At 46.5% G+C, this 24,354-nt stretch overlaps 1 protein-coding gene across 2 annotated transcripts in view; it reads left to right on the top strand.

Moving 5' to 3' along the window:
* The window catches only part of LOC119174230 (glutamate receptor ionotropic, kainate 2), a 74,010-nt gene that overhangs the window by 42,592 nt on the left and 7,064 nt on the right, over positions 1–24,354 (top strand). Inside the window, exons 10-13 of one of the 2 annotated variants that reach the window (XM_037425060.2) lie at positions 9,472–9,675; positions 11,789–12,150; positions 19,842–20,040; positions 20,876–21,101. In XM_037425060.2, coding sequence (XP_037280957.2) covers positions 9,472–9,675; positions 11,789–12,150; positions 19,842–20,040; positions 20,876–21,101 — 991 coding nt within the window. The remainder of the gene's footprint in view (positions 1–9,471; positions 9,676–11,788; positions 12,151–19,841; positions 20,041–20,875; positions 21,102–24,354) is intronic. The other variant, XM_075895947.1, reaches the window with a different exon arrangement.

The following is a 24,354-nucleotide window of genomic DNA, read 5'->3' as shown; positions in this document are numbered from 1 at the left end:
TGGCAACATATTGTCACGAGGTCGTGACGTGGCCGAAGACAGGAAGCTTCGTGTTGTAATTTAACTGTTTATTTGGGCGAACCTGTGCCCGGTAAAGGGAAAGTCTAATTACAGCAGCAGTCTTGCACAGATAGCAGTCTCGGACTGATAGCGACGAACGCAGCGTCGGCCTTTGATCAACAACTGACAGGCGGCGAAGCGCGTCGGCATTTATACTCTTGCCGTCGAATGTTCTAGCGTTATCGCTGGCGGTGGCGTAGGTTCCACAACAATCTGTACCGTTCGCACAGTGGGCGTGATCTTATCGAAATGATCTACTACAGTCCGGAACTTTCTAGAAAACTGCAGGCGCGGTTTGCGCTGAGAATCGTGTGGTGTTTTGGGATGATAACAAAAACTTGGGAAATGGAACGTGGCATTGCCCCCCTCTCAAAAAAGGCATCGTCCCGATGCTTTAACTAAAGATTAAAGTACAATAATAATGCAAGAAAGTACAATGAATAAGTTACGATACAACAATAATACAAAAAAAAAACTGGTTCAGTTTGTTAACGCGCATGAAACGGCTTGAGGCGCGCGACATGGACGACTTCAGGTCGCGATCGGCGTCGTTGAGAGTTCGTGATGCCGTCGGGGACAACCTCGTAATCAAGTGGGCCGAGACGTCGAACCACCCTGGACGGTCCGAAGTACCGTCGCAGAAGCTTTTCACTTAGTCCACGTCGGCGTATTGGCGTCCACACCCAAACACGTTCACCGGGCTGGTATTCCACGAAGCGTCGTCGAAGGTTGTAACGGTGGCTGTCGGTTGTCTGTTGATTCTTGATACGGAGACGAGCAAGTTGTCAGGCTTCTTCGGCGCGTTGAAGGTACTCGCTCACATCGAGGTTTTCTTTGTCGGTGACGTTGGGTAACATGGCATCGAGCGTCGTTGCCGGGCTCCTTCCGTAGACCAATTTGTATGGAGATATCTGCGTCGTCTCCTGCACCGCCGTGTTGTGTGCGAAGGTCACATACGGAAGAATGGCGTCCCACGTCTTGTGTTCGACATCGACGTACATTGACAGCATGTCGGCGATCGTCTTGTTAAGCCGCTTGGTGAGGCCGTTGGTCTGTGGGTGGTACGCTGTCGTCCGGCGGTGGTTTGTTTGGCTGTATGCCAAGATCGCTTGAGTTAGGCCGGCAGTGAATGCCGTTCCTCTGTCGGTGATAAGGACCTCCGGGGCGCCGTGACGTAGGACGATATTTTCCACGAAGAACTTAGCTACCTCGGATGCACTGCCTTTTGGCAAGGCTTTTGTCTCGGCGTAGCGGGTGAGGTAGTCGGTAGCTACCACGATCCACTTGTTTCCGAAAACCGACGTCGGGAACGGCCCCAGTAGGTCCATACCAATCTGCTGGAAAGGTCGGCAAGGTGGATCAATTGGCTGCAGAAGTCCCGCTGGCCTTGTCGGCGGTGTCTTGCGTCGCTGACAGTCCCGGCATGTTCTCACATAACGAGTGACGTCGGTGGTAAGACGTGGCCAGTAGTATCTTTCTTGTATCCTCGCGAGCGTGCGAGAAACGCCGAGGTGCCCTGCCGTCGGATCGTCGTGCAGGGCCTGCAGGAGTTCTGGTCGCAGAGCTGAAGGCACCACAAGGAGGTACTTAGCTCGAAGCGGTGAAAAGTTTTTCTTTTGTAGAAGACCGTTTCGTAGAAAGAACGACGCAAGTGCGCGCTTGAATACCTTCGGGACTTCGGCGGTCCTGCCTTCGAGGTATTCTATTAGGGTCTTAAGTTCCGGGTCGGCCCTCTGTCGTTCAGCGAAGTCGTCGGTAGTTATCGTTCCTAAGAAGTAGTCGTCATCCGGGTCGTCGGGTAGCGGTTGGTCGACAAGCGCACGAGAGAGACAGTCGGCGTCGGAGTGTTTTTTGCCGGACTTGTAAATGACAGTAATGTCATATTCTTGAAGTCTCAGGCTCCATCGTGCGAGGCGACCTGAAGGGTCCTTCAAGGTGGCTAGCCAACACAATGCGTGGTGGTCGCTCACAACTTTGAAGGGTCTGCCGTAGAGGTAGGGGCGAAATTTCGACGTAGCCCAGATGATAGCGAGGCACTCCTTTTCTGTTGTGGAATAATTTGCTTCTGCTTTGGATAGCGATCGGCTGGCGTAACTAATAACCCTTTCAAGTCCGTCAGTCCTCTGCACAAGAACGGCGCCAAGACCTACGCTGCTTGCGTCAGTATGTATTTCTGTCTCGGCGAATTCGTCGAAATGGGCAAGTAACGGAGGCGCCTGGAGGCGATGTTTAAGCTCCTGGAAAGCGTGTTCCTGCGGCGTTTCCCACTTAAACTCCACGTCGGCCTTGGTAAGGTTAGTGAGAGGATCGGCGATGCGGGCGAAGTTTTTCACGAACCGCCTATAATAGGCACACAGGCCCAGAAATCGGCGCACGGCTTTCTTGTCAGTGGGCAGCGGGAAGTTGGCGATGGCGGCTGTTTTCCGTGGATCGGGACGAACTCCAGACTTGCTGATAACGTGCCCCAGAAACAAGAGCTCCTCATACGCAAATCTGCACTTTTCTGGCTTCAGTGTGAGTCCCGAAGTCTTGATGGCTTGAACTACAGCTCCAAGGCGCCGAAGATGCTCGTCGAAACTCGAGGAAAACACGACGACGTCGTCCAAGTAAACAAGGCAAGTCTGCCACTTCAATCCTGCCAGTACTGTATCCATAACGCGTTGAAAAGTTGCAGGCGCTGAGCAAAGGCCGAAGGGCATCACCTTAAACTCGAAGAGGCCGTCCGGTGTTATAAACGCCGTCTTCTCTCGGTCTCTTTCGTCGACTTCGATTTGCCAATAGCCAGTCTTGAGGTCCATTGACGAAAAGTACTTGGCGTTATGGAGCCGATCAAGTGCGTCGTCTATTCGTGGGAGAGGATACACGTCCTTTCTTGTGATTTTGTTCAGGCGGCGATAATCGACGCAGAAACGTAGGGTCCCATCCTTTTTCTTCACTAACACCACGGGGGATGCCCATGGACTCTTGGACGGCTGGATAATGTCATCTCGCAGCATTTCATCAACTTGTCTCTTCATGGCCTCACGTTCTCGCGTCGAAACCCTGTACGGACTCTGACGGAGTGGTCTGGCATTTTCTTCGGTTATGATGCGATGTTTCGTGATTGGGGTCTGCCGAATTTTCGATGACGACGAAAAGCAATCTTCGTATTGCAGGAGCAGGGCCTTGAGCTGGTCTTGCTTATCGTTCGGAAGTCTGGAATTGACGTCGAAAGCTATGGGAGGGGCTTGGTTCCTCTGAGCAGGTTCCGCAGAATCGGCGAGGGCGAAAGCACTGGTGGCTTCGACAATTCCTTCGATGTATGCGACCGTTGTTCCTTTGTTCACATGTTTGTACTCATTGCTGAAATTCGTGAGCATAACCGTTGCTTTGCCTCCCCGCAGCTCTGCAATTCCTCTTGCGACGCAAATGTTTCGGGTGACCAACAGATGCTGACTGCCTTCAACGACGCCTTCCAAGTCAGGTGATTTAGGAGCGCCGACTGAAATAATGATGCTTGAGCGAGGCGGAATGGTGACTTGTTCTTCCAGCACATTCAAGGCATGGTGTTCTGACGGCGTGCGCGGCGGTAGTGCTTCTTCTGTGGATAACGTTATCGACTTTGTTTTTAGGTTGATGACAGCACCATGGAGGCATAAGAAGTCCATGCCAAGGATGACATCTCTTGAGCAACGCTGTAGGACTACGAAGTCTGTAGGATAAATACGGCCGTTAATGGTGACTCTCGCTGTGCAGATTTCTGCAGGCGTTACGAGATGGCCTCCGGCTATGCGGATTTCAGGGCCTTTCCAAGCTGTCCTAACTTTCTTTAACTTCGCGGCGAACGACTTACTGATGACAGAATAGTCGGCTCCAGTATCGACGAGAGCGGTCACACTGTGGCCGTCGATAAGAACGTCGAGGTCGCTAGTTCGCCGTCTCGCATTACAGTTACGGCGTGGCGTCGGGTCACGGCTGCGTCGGCTTGTTCCGCTGCTTCCATGTTGCGTCGTCAGGCCACCTTCGGTAAGTGAGCTTTCGCCGTCAGGGCTTTGCCTGTTTGGCGTTGTGTTCGGAAAGCTCCGTCGCGGCGTCGTCGTCGTCGGAGGATCTTTGGTAGTTCGTCGCACAGCAACCGCACCTCCACCGGTTGCTGCCCTTAGTTTCCCGGATACGGGCTAGGAGACCGGCCCCGCGTTGGGCCAGAGTACTGCCGGTGGTGCGGTGACGTGCGGCGGCTGGGCGACGGCGAACGCGAAGGGCTTCGTGGTGTCCACCAAGTTCCTGTCAGGTAGTCGGCGATGTCACGTGGTCGTTCTCCTGGCTGTGGACGCGGTGCATTGACGGCGAAGCCACGCAGTCCCATCTGTCGGTAATGGCAACGGCGGTATGTGTGTCCGGCCTCGCCGCAGTGGTAGCAGAGTGGACGATGGTCAAGGGTGCGCCAGACGTCAGTCTTCCTCGGTGCACTGCGCTGGGCTGCTGGCGTACGGTATGACGTCGGTGGGGGTGGTGGCGGCGGTGGCGCCTGTCGACGGAAGTGCGATGGGGCGGCGTTTTGGCGTGGACGGGGAGGAGCGTTGTGGCGCAGTGCAGCGGCGTAGCTCATAGCTTCCGGCTCGGGCAGCGGTGCGTGGGGAATTTGAAGCGATTGCCGGACTTCTTCTCGCACAATGTCCGCGATCGAATCCACTTGAGGCTGCGCCGAAGGCAACAGTTTGCGCAGCTCTTCCCGCACGATCGCTCGGATCGTTTCACGCAGGTCGTCGGAGTCACTGGCTCGAGCAGCAGCGCATTCTGGAGACAGGCGACGATTATACTGTCTGGTTCGCATGTCCAGGGTTTTTTAGATAGTGGTCGCCTCGGATACAAATTCTTGGACGGTGTTCGGTGGATTTCTCATCAGTCCCGCGAAGAGCTCCTGTTTGACCCCTCGCATGAGGAAACGAACTTTCTTTTCCTCAGGCATGTCTGGGTCAGCGTGACGGAATAGGCGGGTCATCTCCTCTGTGAAAATTCCAACCTTTTCATTTGGTAGCTGAACCCGGGTCTCGAGTAGAGCAGCGGCCCTCTCTTTGCGAGCGACGCTCGCGAACGTTTGCAGAAATGCGCCGCAGAAGACATCCCACGTTCGGAGCGTGGACGCCCGATTCTCTAGCCAGGTCTTTGCGGTGTCTTCCAGGTAGAAGTACACACGACGGAGCTTTTCTTCGTTGTCCCAGTGGTTGAGGGCGGCCACGCGGTCGTATGTTTCTAGCCAGGTTTCCGGGTCTTCAAACGATGAGCCATGAAACGTTGGTGGTTCCCTGGGTTGATGAATGACGATCGCGGGCTGGGACGCTCCGGTTGTCATTGTCGCTGCAGTCGAGGTCATGGTCTTGGTCTTCCGCGCCTTGTCTTGTAGATGGCCGTACTCCGGTGGGAGACCTTGCTGTCGGCGGCTTGTTCGCTGCTCTTGGTTGGCGTCGGTGTCTTCTCCGCGACGGGGGCTGGGTTCACGGCTTGACGGGAGCGTCCGGTACATGAACGAAGCAGCACCTCCACCAGATGTCACGAGGTCGTGACGTGGCCGAAGACAGGAAACTTCGTGTTGTAATTTAACTGTTTATTTGGGCGAACCTGTGCCCGGTAAAGTTAAAGTCTAATTACAGCAGCAGTCTTGCACAGATAGCAGTCTCGGACTGATAGCGGCGAACGCAGCGTCGGCCTTCGATCAACAACTGACAGGCGGCGAAGCACGTCGGCATTTATACTCTTGCCGTCGAATGTTCTAGCGTTATCGCTGGCGGTGGCGTAGGTTCCAGAACGATCTGTACCGTTCGCACAGTGGGCGTGATCTTATCGAAATGATCTACTACAGTCCGGAACCTTCTAGAAAAATGCAGGCGCGGTTTGCGCTCAGAATCGTGTGGTGGTTTGGGTTGATAACAAAAACTTGGGAAATGGAACGTGGCAATATGATCACATACTTTGGGAATGTAGCATAGTGCCATCGTCCGTAGACATTATGCGTGCTTTTCTCTTGAGCACTGGTAGGCCGTGTCGACCAGCTCAGACCCAGTCGTAAGCGTCTTGGAGCGGGCCACACAGGTCGCCGCCAACCTTGCGTCGATGGCCATCTAACACGGAATCGTCTGCAGTTGCTTTCTGACGAAATAAAGTTTTACCATACACCATCCTTGTAGCCTTGAGAACCGGCTATCGTTATAAACAAAGGCAAATTACTTTGCCCCATTTAGTTTTTCTGATAATTCTGATGTCACCTGTGCTATTGTGCGCAGCGAAGCTACGAAAAGTTTGATGTGGACATCGCCTGCTGTTTTTAATTGTGAAGCATTTTGGTGACATAAGCTATTGTTAGCGTTGCATGAGCCACATGCAGTTGTAATGGTGGTTCAATACATGTAATGCAATTTCTTTTCACAAAAATATTTTCTTTCAGGGGCGTTTATTTTTAAGCGCAGGTAATTTTTATGTTAGAGTTTGTTCTCATTTTCATTTCCTATAATATTGTTGTTGCTAAGAACATTAAGGGTAGCGTGGTCGCGTCGGAGGACTAGCCAGTACCACGAGTAGACACCACGATTTACCTGAAGAAATTTTTTTGCAAGAAGATGTCTTACCCCTCCCCAAAGACAAAAGGCCAGAGTCCTTTTTGACATTCTATAACAAGAAGCAACAGAACGAAGTGTGCCAGTGATGAAGAACTTCAGAAGTGCAGACTTAGTCCACGCTTGCTTATGGTATAATGTCTAATTATGGTCTTCCTCCCATTTCTCTTGATTGTTCTGAGGTTTACGCTTGTCAAATAAAAAAACAGCATTGCGTAGGTTCTTGTTTTGAAATAGGCCCGCCTCAGAGGATATTTTTACTGGTTTTATTACTGCAAGTCTTCCGTTCTTCAATTCCTTTTTTATAACCAACCAGATTTGACGCAATCATCCACAGTTTGTGGACGAAGAATTTAGTGTTCCTCAAAGCGAACACAAAGGCTACAATACATATATACCGCTCTAATAATTACTTTTTTCTCTGCAGAGAAGGTGAAATGCTGTCAATCATGTCCTGAGATTAGGTTGCGCATATTGAAAATACGGTTGCAGTGTAGTCAACGAGAAAGACTTGCGTTGAATAGTGGCTGTGCGAACAAGATGGAATCCAAACGCAGACATAAATTACACATAACAGTTCCTCTCTCCCCGCCTTCCTCCAATGGAAATGTTTCCGCAGAAGAGATAGAAAGCAGTGCATTATATATGGCACGTTGTTTCCGGTAGCTGTACGTCGAAGCATTTATAGAGTGTTTGGGCGCGACAGTGAGCAAGAAATGTCAAAGCTTTGCCTCAATGGTGAAACAGTGAACGAGATAGCAACAAATTGGAAGGTCGCACGAAGAATAGCAAGCAGATCAAAACGGGCCCTGTGTTTCTCACACAAAAATGACGCGCGAAACGTCCTGGCAGGTACAGATGAACGCGAATAAGCATCTTTGTTGTTACTTCACTGTCACACGAACACTGTGCTACGAGTGCAGTGACCAATGTGCGCCCGGTAAATACAACAGAACTGTTCCAGTAAATGTATGATTGTCCCCGCCGCGAGATAAGATAGCGCTCGCGGAGCGTCCCCTCTCCAGGGGCCTAAGTAGGCGTGGGAGATGAGAGCGTGCACCGCGTGTTGACAACCTGGCGACAATAGAGGTACTGTATATGCTACCTTTAGGCGACAAGCGCACATTGCGCCATCTCGCTGGTAATGCTGAAAACACAATAGTAGTTCCCCCGAGATGCCCCTCGCCAGGGGGAAGTGGTAGGTATAAATAGCTTGCCGTTTGAACTTTGGAGGAGGCGCGTCTTCGTGGCTTTGTAGTTAACGCCTCGCATCCACGATTCGGAGGTCGGAGGTTCGATTACGCGCACCGGAGTCCTTTATATGCGAAGCACTTATTAGCGAGCTTCTGCAAGTTTAAGCGTATCTACCTAGCTAGCTAGCTGCCTAAGACTTTCATCTCTCTTGCCCGTTTCGATAACTGTATCGAAACCAATTTCGGTATAGCTTAACTTGACTGTATGACGAGCATAAATGACTAGTCATAACATGAAAATCATGACACGTATGTCACAATTAACATTTCATGGTCTTGCTGCTTTTGCGGTGGTCTCTTTTACATGACAATTTTAAAACTGGTTGTGGTATGACAACTGCATGGCGAACGTGAATGACAGGCTATAAGGTGGAAATCATGACATGCATGTCTTGTAAGTCATAACTACTAGGCACGCTATGGGTGCACTCGTGATCGTTTAAATAGATTTACATATACCAAATTTGGTATCACGTGACATAAAAGACGACAAAGGTAAATGACACGTCCAAAGGTATCATTCGAAAGGCCTTAAATCTCATATCTTCTATTCTTGGCCAATCCACCTGAGTGGGCGACAGCCATAGTGGAAGCATCATCATCATCATCAACATGAGAATAATGATATGCATGTCATGTAAATTAACACGACATGCTACGCTCATATAGCGTGCTCACGGCTGCTTCGCTGGCTCCACATGTGCTCCACATGTGCTAGCTCCACTTGTGCAAATTTTTTAATACTCGACGTGAATGAACAACTAAGATAAATGACACATCCAAACATGATAATCATGACATGCGTGTCATGTGAAACATGGCTTTAAGCTATGCTCATAGCACGCTCGCGGCCGTTTTGCTAGCTCCATATGTAAGAAAGTTCGTGCCACGTGACGTGAATCGGCAAGGAAGGTAAATGAAACATCAAAGCATGATAACCAAGACATGTAGGTTATGTGTGGTACAATTTACGTCCACCTCGTAACATTGTGTGCTTTCAAAGTGACATATCAACCTTCCACAATCGTGCTTCGCATATCATCGATAGTATGTGAGATCTGTCAATATTTTTCTGGATTTTTTTTTCTTTCTTGCGTTTACAAATGTATAGATACGTATACACATACGGTGAGTGACTACGGCGGCGAAATCCACCCGACATTGCCTATATATTTGATATCGCAATAAAAGCTTGTTGCGTGCGCCCTTCCGGCCACCAGAGGCTTGTGTGCCTTTTATTGTATTAAGAAAAAGGAATGCGGTAACTGGTATTCTCAAAAATCACCGCAGTATTGTGGACGTACGTATGGTTATAGGGTGAACATGGTGTCCGACGGTAGCGAGGTTATTGCAGAAAACATTCCCTCACTACGAAATTGAAGGACGCACGAAGCGAAGAACAACAGAAGTAAAAAAAGAACAAGCACTGCTTCAGTTGCATTTTGTCTTAGTTGGGTGTGTGTGCGCCGCAGTTTCATAATGAATCCTTCGCAACTCGTTGAAATTTTAGTATTTCACACTGCATTTTTTATTTTTTTTATTTTTTTTTCTAATCACCGCTTTAACAGAGTCGGCCATACACGATGATACACCCAGAAGGAAGCAACATGACCGGAAACGATCGTTTCTACGGCTACTGCATCGACCTTATCAAGATGCTGGCGAGAGAGATAGGGTTCAAGTACGAGTTCTACCTCACTCCCGATGGTGCGTACGGAAAACCGCAGGCCAACAATGAGTGGAATGGAATGATCAAAGAACTACTGGACAGGGTATGCTATTTCAAAAACAACTATAAATGTTGATTTCTTGTGTATATATGGTAGAACATGAACACCACAATTTGAAATAACTTATGTATCCAGGGACATACAAAGTTGGATGAATCATCGCTGTCCGAGGCCTAATTAAATAAGAATTATTAATTCATTTTATAGCAACAGAGCGGGTATGCCTGCTCTGAAAACTTGAGGGTAGTCACATTCTTGCACAACTACACTTGCACGAATTCTTCTGCAATGTATTTACTCAGAGATATGCTGCTTCAAAGTTTTACCGTGGTTTGCATGAATACGCATGCAAGGCAAAGTAGATCAGCGCTATATTCTTCCTTTACGCGACGAGCAGTCATTGCTTCGTTACACCAGCCGATAAAAAAGGGTAATAATTACCATCTTTACCTGTGCTTTCAACCCATTATCAGATTGAACTCTGCACACAACTGCCTTGGTGCACCGGAGAAGAGCTTTGCGTCAGCGCTCACTGACCCGCTCACGTAACTATGTGAAACACGACTCGACTTTTCAGTGGGATATTTCAGAGCTTACACACTTGAAAAATTCTACCACATATAACTGATGCAAATACCTGCAACTTTTCTAATTAAACGTGTCTGCTTCCTGCTCTCACTAAAAAGTAAATTATTCACCGTTTCTTAGGCAGCTGACGCGATAGGTAATGCTTCACTCTGCTTGCTCCTGCACACATAACTTATTTGCAAAGGTGGTTTTCATGTGCTTCCAGGAGCTTAAGTTAAAAATACGATAAAGCTTCATTTTTATCACTCTCTATAGAACGTTTACCAAGAAAAGCAAAAATAAAATATGAATGTGACACAAAGAGTAGCGAACTGACTAGCGTCGATTTCTTAGAAGTGTTTTTTAATGCGATAGTGTTAAAGAGCTCGTTTCGCAGACATTTCGGCGTCGGCACAGGCGTCATTTGCTGTGAGCGAAAAATTATCATGTTATACGGGACTGGGAGATCGAGAATGATGCGAAATGATAAAAAAACGATGGGTCACAGTGGGTAGGATCGTTTAGGTCTGAGTGGAGGTCGGATGCGGGTCGTTTGCGCAGAAAAGCAATGTCTACCACATGGCCACCAGTATTCTTTTGCTTTATTGCCTGTTGCCAGAAATTATGTACATGAGCAATGACGTAAAGGTCAATGGAACAATGACAATTTGTGGCAGTCCTACTGTGCTTGTGAATACAGTCAAAAGAACTTTATCTGCTTGGAAATGCAGTGAAAGTAGTTTTTATAATTTACAAACGCATGCGTCTTTTACACATGCCTCAGAATGCAACATAAAATATTGCTAGTAAAGCGTGCAACAGGCACCCATTGCCCGCGGGCGTCAGAACATGATAATTATCATAACAGCTGTGTTGTTTAAAGCCAGTCACCCACTACGAAAGGCACACACGCTACGGAGTAGGTGCATAGCAAGTTTGAAAAGGTTTCATGCACCAAGCGTTTGAAGTACACACTAAGAACAGGAAGTCGTTATCGTGTTCAATTTCTAAAGGCAAATATTTATGTCCCCTAATTTTTCGCTGATTTCCTGAGCTGGTGCAAGCAGCCCGTTGTGCCAGTAGATGGAATTAAAAATACCGATGTCATTCTTAAGTTTTACCGGCTTATTATAGGATGCCTTTCTAAACTTTCATGTGCTTTGTATACGTACTTGCGTCTTGTTTGGCTTCCTTATAGTGAGTTATTAGCTGTAGGTTATTAAAAAAGAAGTAATTAAAGGTCAGCCTCATTTGTCGAAATCTGCGTCCATAGAGAAGTAGTGAAAGCAGGCTTGTTCGTACATAAGCTAAAATTTAAAAAAAAGATACTCAAAGACAGCACGAAGGAAGGTGACACGCCCATTTTTGTATAACGTTCTTTCGTACTGTCTTTGCGTTTTTCTCTTGTTTTTACTTCTGTGTCCACATTGCAAGACATCGTTGAGGCGTTTTCAATTACGACCACGTTCTGATATCAAAACAGTGTGTTTGTGCAAACAAGAGTTTATATCAAAACGTGTATCTGATGGCCAGTGCCCGTCTCAGTGGTTCGGGTTCACAGTGATCGCGTAAATTTCTCAAAGCGCAGAAGGCGGACGCCGCCATCGTGGACCTGACCATTACGTACGAGCGGGAGTCCGCGGTAGACTTCACCATTCCCTTCATGAGCACGGGCATCAGCATCCTCTTCAAGAAAACGGAAAAGAGCGATCCTTCGCTGTTCTCCTTTCTCCACCCGTTCTCCATCGACGTGTGGCTGTACATGCTGACCGGCTACTTGGGCGTCTCCCTGCTCATATTCATCATGGGCCGCTTCACTCCCTATGAGTGGGTGTCGCCACACCCGTGTGTTCCTGAGGAAGGGGACCTGGTGAACCAGTTCAATCTACCAAACAGTTTCTGGTTCACGACGGGAGCCATCATGCAGCAGGGATCAGAGATCACGCCTATGTAAGAGAACCCTAGGGTAAAATATAACACTTTCAGGTGTGATTTAGGATGCACTATCTACGAACGTGTCACACTCATATATATAGCATAATTCCAAGCTGTTCAACAGTGCATTTTACGTAAAAACTGAACCAATGTGTTGTTTCGTGTAATGTTCATTAATTTGTAGTAATTATCAAGCAATTTGGCAAATCAAAATAAAGTTGTAGGCTCCTGCTGTGCGCGAAATCAGTTTATGGTGGTGTTCTCTTCGATAAAAGCCCAACAAATGTTTAAACGCTGGTTTTCGAGTATGGCACGTCGATTGACACAATGAGCATTTTTAAGGTTCTGCCACTGCAACCGATTGCAGTGTTAATACGCAGGACGCTGAGGTCAAGTCAAGACATACAGCATTTCAGACAGTTTAGTTCATCCTATTAGCTACGCATCTTGCTCTTTCTTGGCCGCAAGTGGACACAACTAGCATGAACAAGTTACGTACACAAACTAGCCGCCACAGCTGAAGGGGTTAATGTAGCGAAATTGACCACTAGTCCTTCCCCCCTTTATATGCAAAGCAGCTCTTTGAATAGCCTGTGTAACGCTGTCCCTCCATCCGTACTGCTCTCCGTTGGTCATAGTTGCTGGAGTGGTGCCAAGTAGGTCACGCCTTCCTTCGCAGTGCGCGTGCGTTGACGTCACTTTGTTCCCTATAGCTTGTCGCCGCTCGCCGCATGTCATCTCGCTCGCTTCACCCTCTCTACCGCTCCCAACGTTCGAGCGCACATCGAGCGAACAGTTGTTATTTGCAACGAAACTTACACGAAACCCAAACTACCTCGCATGTCTGCTTTTCGAACAAACGTTTACTCTAGTAAATGCTACTACAGTTTCACTTGAGACCGTTTTTCCAGCACTCGCGTCGGTGCCCGTTCCTACCGTGTCAGCGCCGTGCGCACCGCTGCTACCTCGCAACCGATCAGGATTCCCTTCGTATTTTTTTTTACGACACACCCTTTCTTGACCTGTCACACCCGAATTATGTATTGGTCTGTGTTTTGTTAAAATATATGGAAGGATAAGCAAGACGTTGCTGCCTTACATCCACATGACTACGCCTACACAGTTGGCCCGCACATCACCAGAACTCGTTAGCACTAACCAATAGTGCCTGCAAGATAGTCAATTGTTTGCTACTGCTACCTAAAGAAGGGCAAACAAGTGCTAATATTGAGTGATATTTACCATGTGACGTTACCACGCCAGCACTGTTTTTTTAGAAATTTTACGGCATAGAATAAATCCTTTAGCATATGGGCAATAATGACAAAAAATGCATACATTATAGATAGGTTACGGCACTGAAAACGGGAAAGTAGGTAGTGGATTGAGACATCAGCAACAAGTATGAACACTCATTTGAGGCAAAAATGTCAGCGTCAATTTTTATATGAAGTATTTTAGTGTTGTCTGTACTCTGACGTTATATATATATATATATATATATATATATATATATATATATATATATATATTGTCACGGGGTCGTGACGTGGCCGAAGACAGGAGACTTCGTGTTGGGATTTAACTGTTTATTTAGGCGAACCTGTGCCCGGTAAACGGAAAGTCCAATTACAGTAGCAGTCTCGCACAGATAGCAGTCTCGGACTGATAGCGGCGAACGGAGCGTCGGCCTTCGATCAACAACTGACAAGCGGCGAAGCGCGTCGGCATTTATACTCCCGCCGTCGAATGTTCTAGTGCTACCGCTGGCGGCGGCGTACGTTCCAGAACAATCTGTACCATTCGCACAGTGGGCGCGATCTTATCGAAATGATCTACTACCGTCCGGAACCCTCTCGAAAACTGCAGGCGCGGTTTGCGCTGAGAATCGTGTGGTGCTTTGGGACGATAACAAAAGCTTGGGAAGAGCGAACTCTGAAAACGCGTATCATTGTACAATAGTGAATTGGAACGTATTAGATACCCTACAACTTGTGTGGAATGAAACAGGTCAGCAAAATAACAAACTGTGCACGCAGTAGCTCACTTGGTGCTAATACGTGCCAATTCACTATTGTATAATGATACGCGTTTTCAGCTGTATATACACTATAGCCACGTACCTTTGGTGATATATAATCTTGTTTCCTATACTACTCATAATGACTTAGCCGTGTGATACGCAAAGAAGCGGCTTATATATGTGCCCTGTGTGCCATGTGTAACCATTCACTCCGACGAAAACAGGCCCACCTGCCGAAACGTTAGTAAAACTAGTGTTTTTTCGCACGTTTGTCGACCTCTTTTTATACTGCATTTTCCACCGTATCCATTGAATATCACCCCACCATATTTTCCTGCTATGGATATCCGGAAGACAACGTCGAAATGCACCACCTGGAAGTATCCCAAGTTCGGAATAACCACGGCTATCTTGGGTGATTCACAGACAAAGTACCTGTTCCAATACTTCGACCCCCTGCTACAAGGAACACCGGCGTTCATAACGCAGTCGGGCGCTTTGGTCAGGGATGTTCCTTCACTGCTTGACCTAGTTCCTTCGTCGACAAGAACTCTGGTTCTACACGTCGGGAGCAACGACTTGGCAAAAAGAAGTGCTCAAGCAACCTTTCGTTGTTATCGCGACCTTCTACACCTAATCCGTGAAGAGCGACCCGAAATAAGCCGTCTGTACGCCACGCTTGTCTTGCCAAGGGCCACGAATCAACGTCGCAGAAATAATAACCAAGTATTTGTCCATCGTTTCAACCGCGAAGCAAGCCATTTCAACAGCCTATTACGAAGTTTCTGCGAACGCTCTAGGGATATCTTTTCTGGACCACATGTTCGAATGGCTGCCACCTGGACGAGTACTGGCAGCCGATATACTGCACGTGAGCTTTGAGGGCGTCGCGCTGATGGCAAGTCACATACGCCAGCTTTGCTTCGACTCCCCAAGTGAAGCAACTTCAAATGGTTGGGGCGATGCTGTATCTTCGCCCCAGCACCTTCGGGGGCTTACCCCACAAAGAAGCCACCGGACTACGCCAGAAACCGCCAAGACTTGCAAATGCAACCTGGGGCTATCCGGCCGACCAAAAGTATCCAGGGTCATGCAAGTTCTTCTCGCAACGAACCCACCTTGAAGGAGCCACGCTGCAATGCCATGCTCGCCGAATCAACGCCTACAGCGTCCGCCAACCAGCGGTCATCGGATCATCCTTGTGTGCCCCGGAACGAGAAATGCTACTCCTGCTCTGCCCAGAGGAATTCCGCACCAGGAACATCAGCTAGCTTGGCTCCACAAGACCCACGAAAGACGGCAGTTTCCCTTACGGGCTCCAGGTACCCACTTCGACGCAAATATTCAGACGTTTTAAAAAGAAAACCGAATAATTGACTGCAGCACTCATTGTCGAATAATATCCTGAGTTCAAAGTGTTCTAAGCAGTTTCAAATAATTAGGAAGTTTGTCGAGAAACGTGTCCGTTACGAGCTACATGTGTCTACTCTAGAAGCATATTTAGCGGCTTCCTTTCCGCCTAGAGGTTTAAGTCTCTGTCTACAGCCAGCAACATCAAAGCTATCGAAGTGCGACGCGAGGAAGTGGTTTGACACCTTAAAGAACGCCTCACTTGAGCTAGTACACATTGTATTAAACCATTATCGATCTTCCGTGAAATCGCTCATGAACAGGGAGCGCCAACTACTCGATCAGTTTAGTCTTTCTCCAGAGGAATCATCGTCCCTAAGAGCATATGAGCAAAAGAAACGTTCCAAGCTTAACGCACAGAAACGCAAAAAATTGCTCAGAGATGGTGTAAAACTTCGAAACTCAACGCCTCCATCTTCGGCCAAGGAAAGAACATGTAAACCTGCACCCGACAACATTATTAATATTTCAACTGCTATCTTATCTAAAGAAGAACTCAGTCTTTTATCCCGTGGTTTAAGCTTCTGCCCAGCAAGTGGTAACTATAATGAATTTCAGTTATACAAAGATTTAGACAACTTCGCACGAAATATGAGACTACGCGAATATTTCTTCGATCAGCCGACTCCCGCCGACGATTCAACCGCTTTACCCTCGGCTAAACGTTGGACACCGGGGTCACAACGTGACAAACACTTGGACATATTTATTAAAGCAGTGCAGCGAGATATCATTCAAGCTTATAATGAACCCCAGTCTTTTCGTCGAAACCTATCGACCCTAGAAAGAAAAGCTATAGCAAACCTTGGCAAACGCACCGACATCACAATAAAACCTGCGGACAAAGGAGGTGCCATCGTTATCATGGACACGACCAAATATATTGCTGAAGCGAACAGTCAGCTTGGTGATAGGTCGTTTTATAAGCGACTCGAGGCCGATCCGACTGAGGATTATAAAGCGATATTAGACGGCACAATAAGAAAACTAATAAAGGAGAAAAAACTAAATGATAGGGCAGCTTCTCTAATCCCTCTTAGTCCGGCAGCTGGTAGGTTCTATTTGTTGCCGAAAATCCATAAACACAACAATCCTGGTCGCCCAATTGTTTCCGGCATAGGTACCGTGACAGAAAACTTGTCGCGTTACATAGATAGCCTGATAAACCAGATAACCCCTACGTTCCAGTCATTTCTGCGAGATACTAACGACTTCCTTTCTGATATTGCCAACCTTATTATACCTAACAACGCTCTTCTTGTAACTCTCGATGTCGCGTCTCTCTACACAAGCATACCGCACTTGGATGGTATAAGGTCCGTGGTTGAGGCTTACGATCACTCCGCTCTCGACAAGTCCATTGATAGCTCGACTATAGCTGTACTGCTTGAAATGATTCTTCAGTACAACAACTTTGAATTCAATGGAGTGCATTATGTTCAAGTAAGTGGTACGTCTATGGGCACTAAGATCGGGCCAAGCTATGCAAATATATTTATGGGATCCCTTGAGAACAAATTCTTGTTGGGTCGTTCGCTAAAACCTTTTTATTATAAAAGATTTATTGACAACATTTTCATGATTTGGCCACATGGAGAGGAGGAACTTTTGTCTTTTATTTCGGACTTTAATAATGCTCACCCTTCCATATCCTTTTCGCACACATATTCACCAGAGACCATGAACTTTCTCGATGTAACCGTTTGTCTCGATAATGCAAAATTGAGCACTAAACTGTACCGCAAGCCGACTGATAGACAGGGGTATTTACACTTTCAAAGCAGCCACAAAAGGCACTGCAAATCCAGCATACCTTACAGCCAGGCCTTACGCTTTAAGAGAATTTGCTCTGAGCAATCTGACTTTGATAATAACTGTAACCAGCTACGCACTGCACTTCTTAAACAGAAATATCCGCCCAAGTTAGTCGATGACGCAGTAAGGCGTGCCGACGCACAAGACCGTACAGCACTCTGCATCCCCAAGAAAAATCCTAAAAGTCATTCACAGGTTAACCTGGTTTTAACCCATAACGCATCGGCACCTAACGTAGCATCAATTTTCCGTAAACACCACAACATACTTATGCAGAGCGAACGCCTTGCAAAAGCGTTTCCAGAACCACTACGTGTTGTGTACAGACGAGGCAGAAATTTGCGAGATTTATTAACTTCCTCTAAAACCAGACAGAGCAATAACGACCAGGCGCTTGGTTGCCGTCCTTGTAAAAAGCCCCGCTGTAAAGTGTGTGCACACATGACGACAACAACACTGGCAGCCAGTACTGCGACGAACTTCAAGTTCAAAATTAAGGGCAGTTTTACTTGTGATACTGCAAATGTCGTATATTTGCTAGAATGCTCAATCTGTCATGTACAATACATAGGTCATACTGAAACTGCTTTTCGATACCGTTTCAATAATCATAAAGCTCATGTGCATGCCCTTCCAAACTTACCGATTTCAAGGCATGTCGCCGAGGCAGGTCATTCATTCAGTAACATGATAGCTACAATACTGGAATCGGGTTTTAAATCACACCATGAACGCGAAGTAAAAGAGTCATTTTTAATTCATAAATTCAAAACACTATCTGCCGGCATGAACGAGAGCCCGGGTACGCTTACTTGCATATTGCCTTAGTAAATCGCTTTTTTTGTTTTTGTTTTACTGACAAGTGTATATTCTTCGCACGATGTTGGCCTATTGTCAAATATTACCTACATAATGTAGGTGGCCTTTGTCGCTTCACCATTTACTCGCATTCATTTTGCTCTGCCTGCTTTGTGATTTTGTTTATCTCTCTAAACTTCTTTTTCTTTTTTAAAGGCTTACTGAATGTTTTTAGGCTGTGTTTATCCCGCAGAACGTATGACCAAGTGAGCTACTGCGTGCGCAGATTGTTACTTTGCTGACCTGTTTCATTCCACACAAGTTGTAGGGTATCTAATACGTGCCAATTCACTATTGTATAATAATACGCGTTTTCAGCTGTATATACACTATAGCCACGTACCTTTGGTGATATATAATCTTGTTTCCTATACTACTGATAATGACTTAGCCGTGTGATACGCAAAGAAGCGGCTTATATATGTGCCCTGTGTGCCATGTGTAACCATTCACTCCGACGAAGGCAGGCCCACCTGCCGAAACGTTAGTAAAACTAGTGTTTTTTCGCACGTTTGTCGACCTCTTTTTATACTGCATTTTCCACCGGATCCATTGAATATCACCCCACCATATATATATATATATATATATATATATATATATATATATATATATATATATATATATATACAGCCAGTTATAGTACTGATATTTTAGTTTCTATGCAAACGCAAAGCTGCAACATCCACTGGTGAACAGAACAAACTCCACTTGAACAAATTAGGAAAAAGCCTTCAGAATTCCTCCTAGGACTTGCCTATTCTAACCATCGCATCACGTGTTTAGGACTGTCACTCACTTATTTTAACGGCAGACGCGGTTGGCTGTTTTTCCTGCACCTGAAAGTGGTTAATTGATATGGGGGGTTTAATGTCCCAAAACCACCATTTGATTATGAGAAAGGCAGTAGTGGAGGACTCCGGAACTTTCGACCACCTGGGGTTCTTTAATGTGCGCCCAAATCTGAGCAAACGGGTCTACAGCATTTTCTCCTCCATCGAAAATGCTGCCGCCACCGCCGGGTTTCGATCTCACGACTTGCGGGTCAGCAGCCGAGTACCTTAGCCACTAGACCACCGCGGCGGGGCGCGCCTGAAAGTGAGTGCTTACTGCGACATAATATGTTTTCAGACTATTTACATGTTTCCCCTTAAAAACAATGAGATTCTACACTTTCCACAATGTCTTCAGGTTTATTAGGACTATTCTTTTTAACAATTACCAGATCAAGACGTGAACAAGCAGTACCTAACTTTGGGTGGTCGGAGAACAATAGACGCAGGTAGTGAATTAAGAGAGCAGCAACAATGAATAATAACGGTACTAATTTTGATTGAAGAAAGTCATGTGCACCATCATTTTCGTATGAAATATTACTGGACACTGTGTGTAGTCAGTGCACATCAATTTTATATGAATTATATGTGAACTCTGTCTGTTGTGACGTATAAATACAAATACTATGAATTCCAAATACCATGAATATACAGCGCTGCTTTTTTGTCTTAAGCGTGGAGCAACCAGTCTGGCGCATTGCTGCAATTACCAGAACTACTGCGACGTATAGGTGTGTTTTAAAAGCTCACGAGTTCTTTTGCAGTGCCACGTCAACGCGCATCGCATCGAGCATGTGGTGGTTCTTTTCTCTCATCATGATCTCGTCGTACACTGCAAACCTGGCGGCCTTCTTGACGGCGCAGCGGATGACAGCACCCATTGAGAATGCCAATGACCTCGCCAAGCAGACAAAGATCTCTTACGGGTGTCTCGACGGCGGATCGACGTATCGCTTCTTTGAGGCGAGTATGCAGCACCATAACATTCTTCCTTTCGAACTTGTTGACAGCGCTATATTATGAATCTTGAATGCCTACTCTAGTGTCCTCCTTTCAGGGAAGTATGTACTGCTGGCGTTTGACTAGACCATTTGCACGTTGTGTATAAGAATTATGAGCAGTAGCTTTATTACTAGCTTTCTCGAAGTTCAGAATTTCTAATTGCAAAAGTTAAATAAAACTTACTGCTGGGGGAGCTGTTTCACGCTTAAAAGGAAAAAAAAAACGGTTGCACACAAACTTCACATGGGCAAAAAAGACATGGACGGGTGCCGAAAGAGCAGACGAGTTAAAAGTTGGCACTCGTCCGAGTATTCTATGTCCATGCGTGGGTTAGGCGGAACCATTTTTCCCTCAAATAATTCCCAACAGGTTTGCAGTCGATTTTGTACGTTGTTCTGAAGGAGTAAACGACAATAAACGTTTATATATATCTTTGTCGCTTACTCTTTTGTAGGCTTCCTATCTAATAATAAAGATGACTGGCATCACAGTAACTATATCAGCGAGTATGCGTAAGCTCAAACCGCGCACATAGGAATTAATATTCATTAAAAGTAAATATACAGTAGTCTGAGAACGAAAGGCACGCCCATGAGTGGGCACTTTTGAAGGAATATCGTGTACATCGAGTATTCTTGAGCCGTTGCTTCCGTGATAAATTTCGCCTAATTTCACCTTCTTGCAGTATGGTAACTTCGGGAAATAATAATGAGATTTTCTTTTTAATGCACTCAAGTCGGGCCAAATTACCTATGACTCGATGATTCTCACTTACAATGGCTCTTGTGCGTCACAGAACTCGGACAATCCACTGATCAAGCGGATGTGGACGACCATGAACGCAGTGAGACCATCGGCCTTCACCAAGAGCAACAAGAAAGGCGTGGAGAGAGTGAAGCGAGGTGACTACGCGTACCTCATGGAGTTCTCGTCGATCGAGTACGAGGTAGAGCGGGACTGCAATCTCACGGCCATTGGAGGACTACTCGACAACAAGGGGTATGGCATCGCAACGCCACCTGGTACGTGCACTGCATATGTCTCGCAGCATAGGATGATGGACATGGCAGTAGAGGCCTAGCAGCTAGGCCTAGGCCATACTACTCACCTCTTCTTACGACCTTCTGTGTCATGAAGTATTTGTCATTCTTGCTGTTTTTCCCACTGACCGCTATAAACCGTGAGAGATAACCTTTTTTATTACCTCAGCTATGGTAATAAAAAGGGGCGTAATCACCTAGCTTGGAGTGCCTTGAATACCGTAGAAAGCACTCAGGCCAATTACGGGCTCGGCTTTGTCGGGCATTTCGTCCGTGTTCATCAGCGTAACGCTTTCGCATTAGCCAGTATAGACACGTCATCAAAGTCATTCTACTGTGTTTTTTCGCAACATTATGATAACCCACGTTTTTACTTCTTTTAGGTATCGAGTGCTACGGTTGGCATCTGTTGCTGCTTCGCGTTCAATGCAAATATTTTCTTTATTTAGCTCATCTGTCACTTTACTCTTGTACATGATACCACTTTCAAAAATTTCATGCAATACTGACCACCGTATTGCTCTGTCACCTAAATTGCGACAAACCGCACTGTCATTATTCGCATAAACGTTTCAGTCCCGCACCTCTCCTCCTCAAGAGCGAAGAAAGCTGACTGACGATTGGCAAGACGAAAAGGAAAATCCCTTGTTGGTGAGCCCTGCCAAGCTCGCCCAGTTTTTTAGGAAATATAGAATCACCATACACTTCATTTGACAAGAAAACCCGCTCAAGATTGCTGTCAAAACAATAACCCTCCTTTGTTTGTCCTTAAACAAGTAAATAGACAATTTCTAAGCACTCGAGCACCATCAACGGGTGCGCGAGCGTCCATTGAAAATATGTGTTCATGGAAAGCATACAGGCGTTCATGAAAAAACGTTTTAGCTCACCGCTTGCGTCATGCGAAGTCTTCTTAGACAAAGGAAATTTGTGTAAATGCAACCTAATATTGCGTTGTTGAATGTTGCGTAGAAAACCACCAGTGACACTACTATCATTAGGTTAAAATCAAATCACAACATAGAAATGAAGAGGAGGGCGACAGTGGGCTACACTATGGGGGCGGTGGCGCGTCCTTTTCTCACCATTTTGGTGCCGTAAAACCCGAGAGAAAGGGCCTATAGAGGTAGGTGAGAGGGAGTGAAATTTTACGACTTCTGGACTGCATCTGAAGCCTGCAGGACTTTAGTGGAAGTCACTGGTGGGTGAATCTCATGTGCGAGGCCTAACCCTGCCCGTGACCCAGACCGTGGAGCGTCACATGTTGACGATGTCCGCAGTTTAATCACGCGATACTTTGTGACGGATAGGACAGAGATACCTACTGCGCCTTGGTGCGTGGCCGGCCAGTGATTTTCTACGTTTCCCAACACTTGGCCGAATCGTGGAGGCCCTAATCAAAAGGCATCGTCAAGTACAAAAGACCGCCATGAAAGCCATCGCCAGAATAGAAAGTCTCCTGCATCTAGAATGCCCCCAAATAAGTGAGTTTCAGAATATTCACCACGTTTTGACCGACCAGTTTAACATTCTCAATGGAATTGATAAACTGATAGAAGACATATAGTGGATTTCGGCCACTTAGAAGCCGAACTGGAGGAAGCCGACATTTATGTGCGTAAGATTATTCTGGCAAATGTAAAAACTGAATATAAGATTGAATATGCACTAAAGGCTCGGCAGGCTCACTTGGAGAGGATAAAGCGAAGTATCAGAACAAAATTGCAAGTGGAAGTGTTCTCTTCGCCTGTGGCGCAAGCATCTAGCAAATGCTTTATCGATAGCGATATTGTCACAAAAAAGGTTAACGGCTCAGCCCCACGACAGATGGAAAAATGTGTTGGAAGCAGGAAAACCAACGTTCCGATTACAGAGAATACAACATGAAAGACCACCAATGAAGAACAATCTGAACTTCTAGACACCTATTTGATGCCTTTGGAGCCCTCGTCAACGTCCAATGCCCGTCAACTTAACATGAGAGCGGCTACTCGGGTTTGTGTGGGCGAAGAGACTTCTACGATCCAATGGCACGATGCCTTTGGAAATTCAGGATACATTGCAGAAGATACCAAAAATGAGTACTCACAAAGGTTGGCAATGTCCATTGTGAGGCAGTCCTCAATACCGTGCTTACATGTTACCGGAGGAATCAAATCACAGCCACAGCAACAGGCGGGGGAAAATCGAAGACGAAATGGAAAGGCCGAGAGCAAACAGAAGCCTACTGCCTGTAAGGTTCATGAATGTAGCTCTTCGGGAAAAATACGAACACCAAGGAAAAGAAGAAAGTAGATCATGCGAGCTGCATCACTGCCGATGCCCAATGCCAAGACCAAATCCCAGCAGCGAATGATGCAACCCAAACCGAGGTGGAGGAAGACGGCAGGTGCTCAGAAGGTAAATTCAGCTAAGACGAGAAAGCCACGGAAGAGGTTCCCCAGGAGAGGCTACCCACGATCTTCATGTAACAGCCTTCACAGCAAATTTTCATCCCTAAGAAGGCTGCTCAGAGACAGCGCAAGCTCAGCAAGGTCAAACCGCTCAGAAGCACGAGCCTGGAACAAGCGTCGAAAGCAGCGATGGAAAATCAAGTTCAAGGTCATGCCCGGGTGACCCCACAGACAGAGACTTGGAACTCGTACGGACACTTGTAATCTCTGTGGGTTAGTGTTCCTCAGCGTCACGCGCCACTGGGGAGAGGGGGGGAAAGGGCGGGGGATGTTGTAAAATTTGTAGAAAGATGATACAACCTGCTAAACAATATTAAAGATCGCTAAGTCAATTCGTCGGTGCAAAGAATGTTAAAAATTGTATGCGGTGCCGACATAAAGATAAAGAACAACGGTAGTAGAGTCGAGGCAGGACGAGTAGAGTGAGTTTGGGTATGTTCGAAGTAAGAGAAGGCTGATGGTGGGCTTCGCCATTGAAACGGTGGCTCGTTCCTTTTCTCAACATGCTTAATTCAATCCCAAACATTAGTGTTTAACGTTGACGGAGTGTTCGCGATTTCCATCGGTCGCACTGCTCGACCAGCTAATCGACTAAGAAGCAGTTCTTTTTATTTGCTCCAGTGCGTAACAGCAAAACGAAAATAAAAAAAGGTTATATATCCGCAACCTACGAAGTGCAAGAGTAATTTCTTATTCACAGATGCATTTGGAATCGACGGCGATCGACGCTTTCCTCGAATAAGACATGAGCTTCTGATATTTATAATATTACACTAGAAATC

This window comes from Rhipicephalus microplus, chromosome 5 (assembly GCF_043290135.1).
Source record: "Rhipicephalus microplus isolate Deutch F79 chromosome 5, USDA_Rmic, whole genome shotgun sequence".
NCBI classification, from domain to species: domain Eukaryota; kingdom Metazoa; phylum Arthropoda; class Arachnida; order Ixodida; family Ixodidae; genus Rhipicephalus; species Rhipicephalus microplus.
This window is presented reverse-complemented; position numbering and strand designations above follow the sequence as displayed.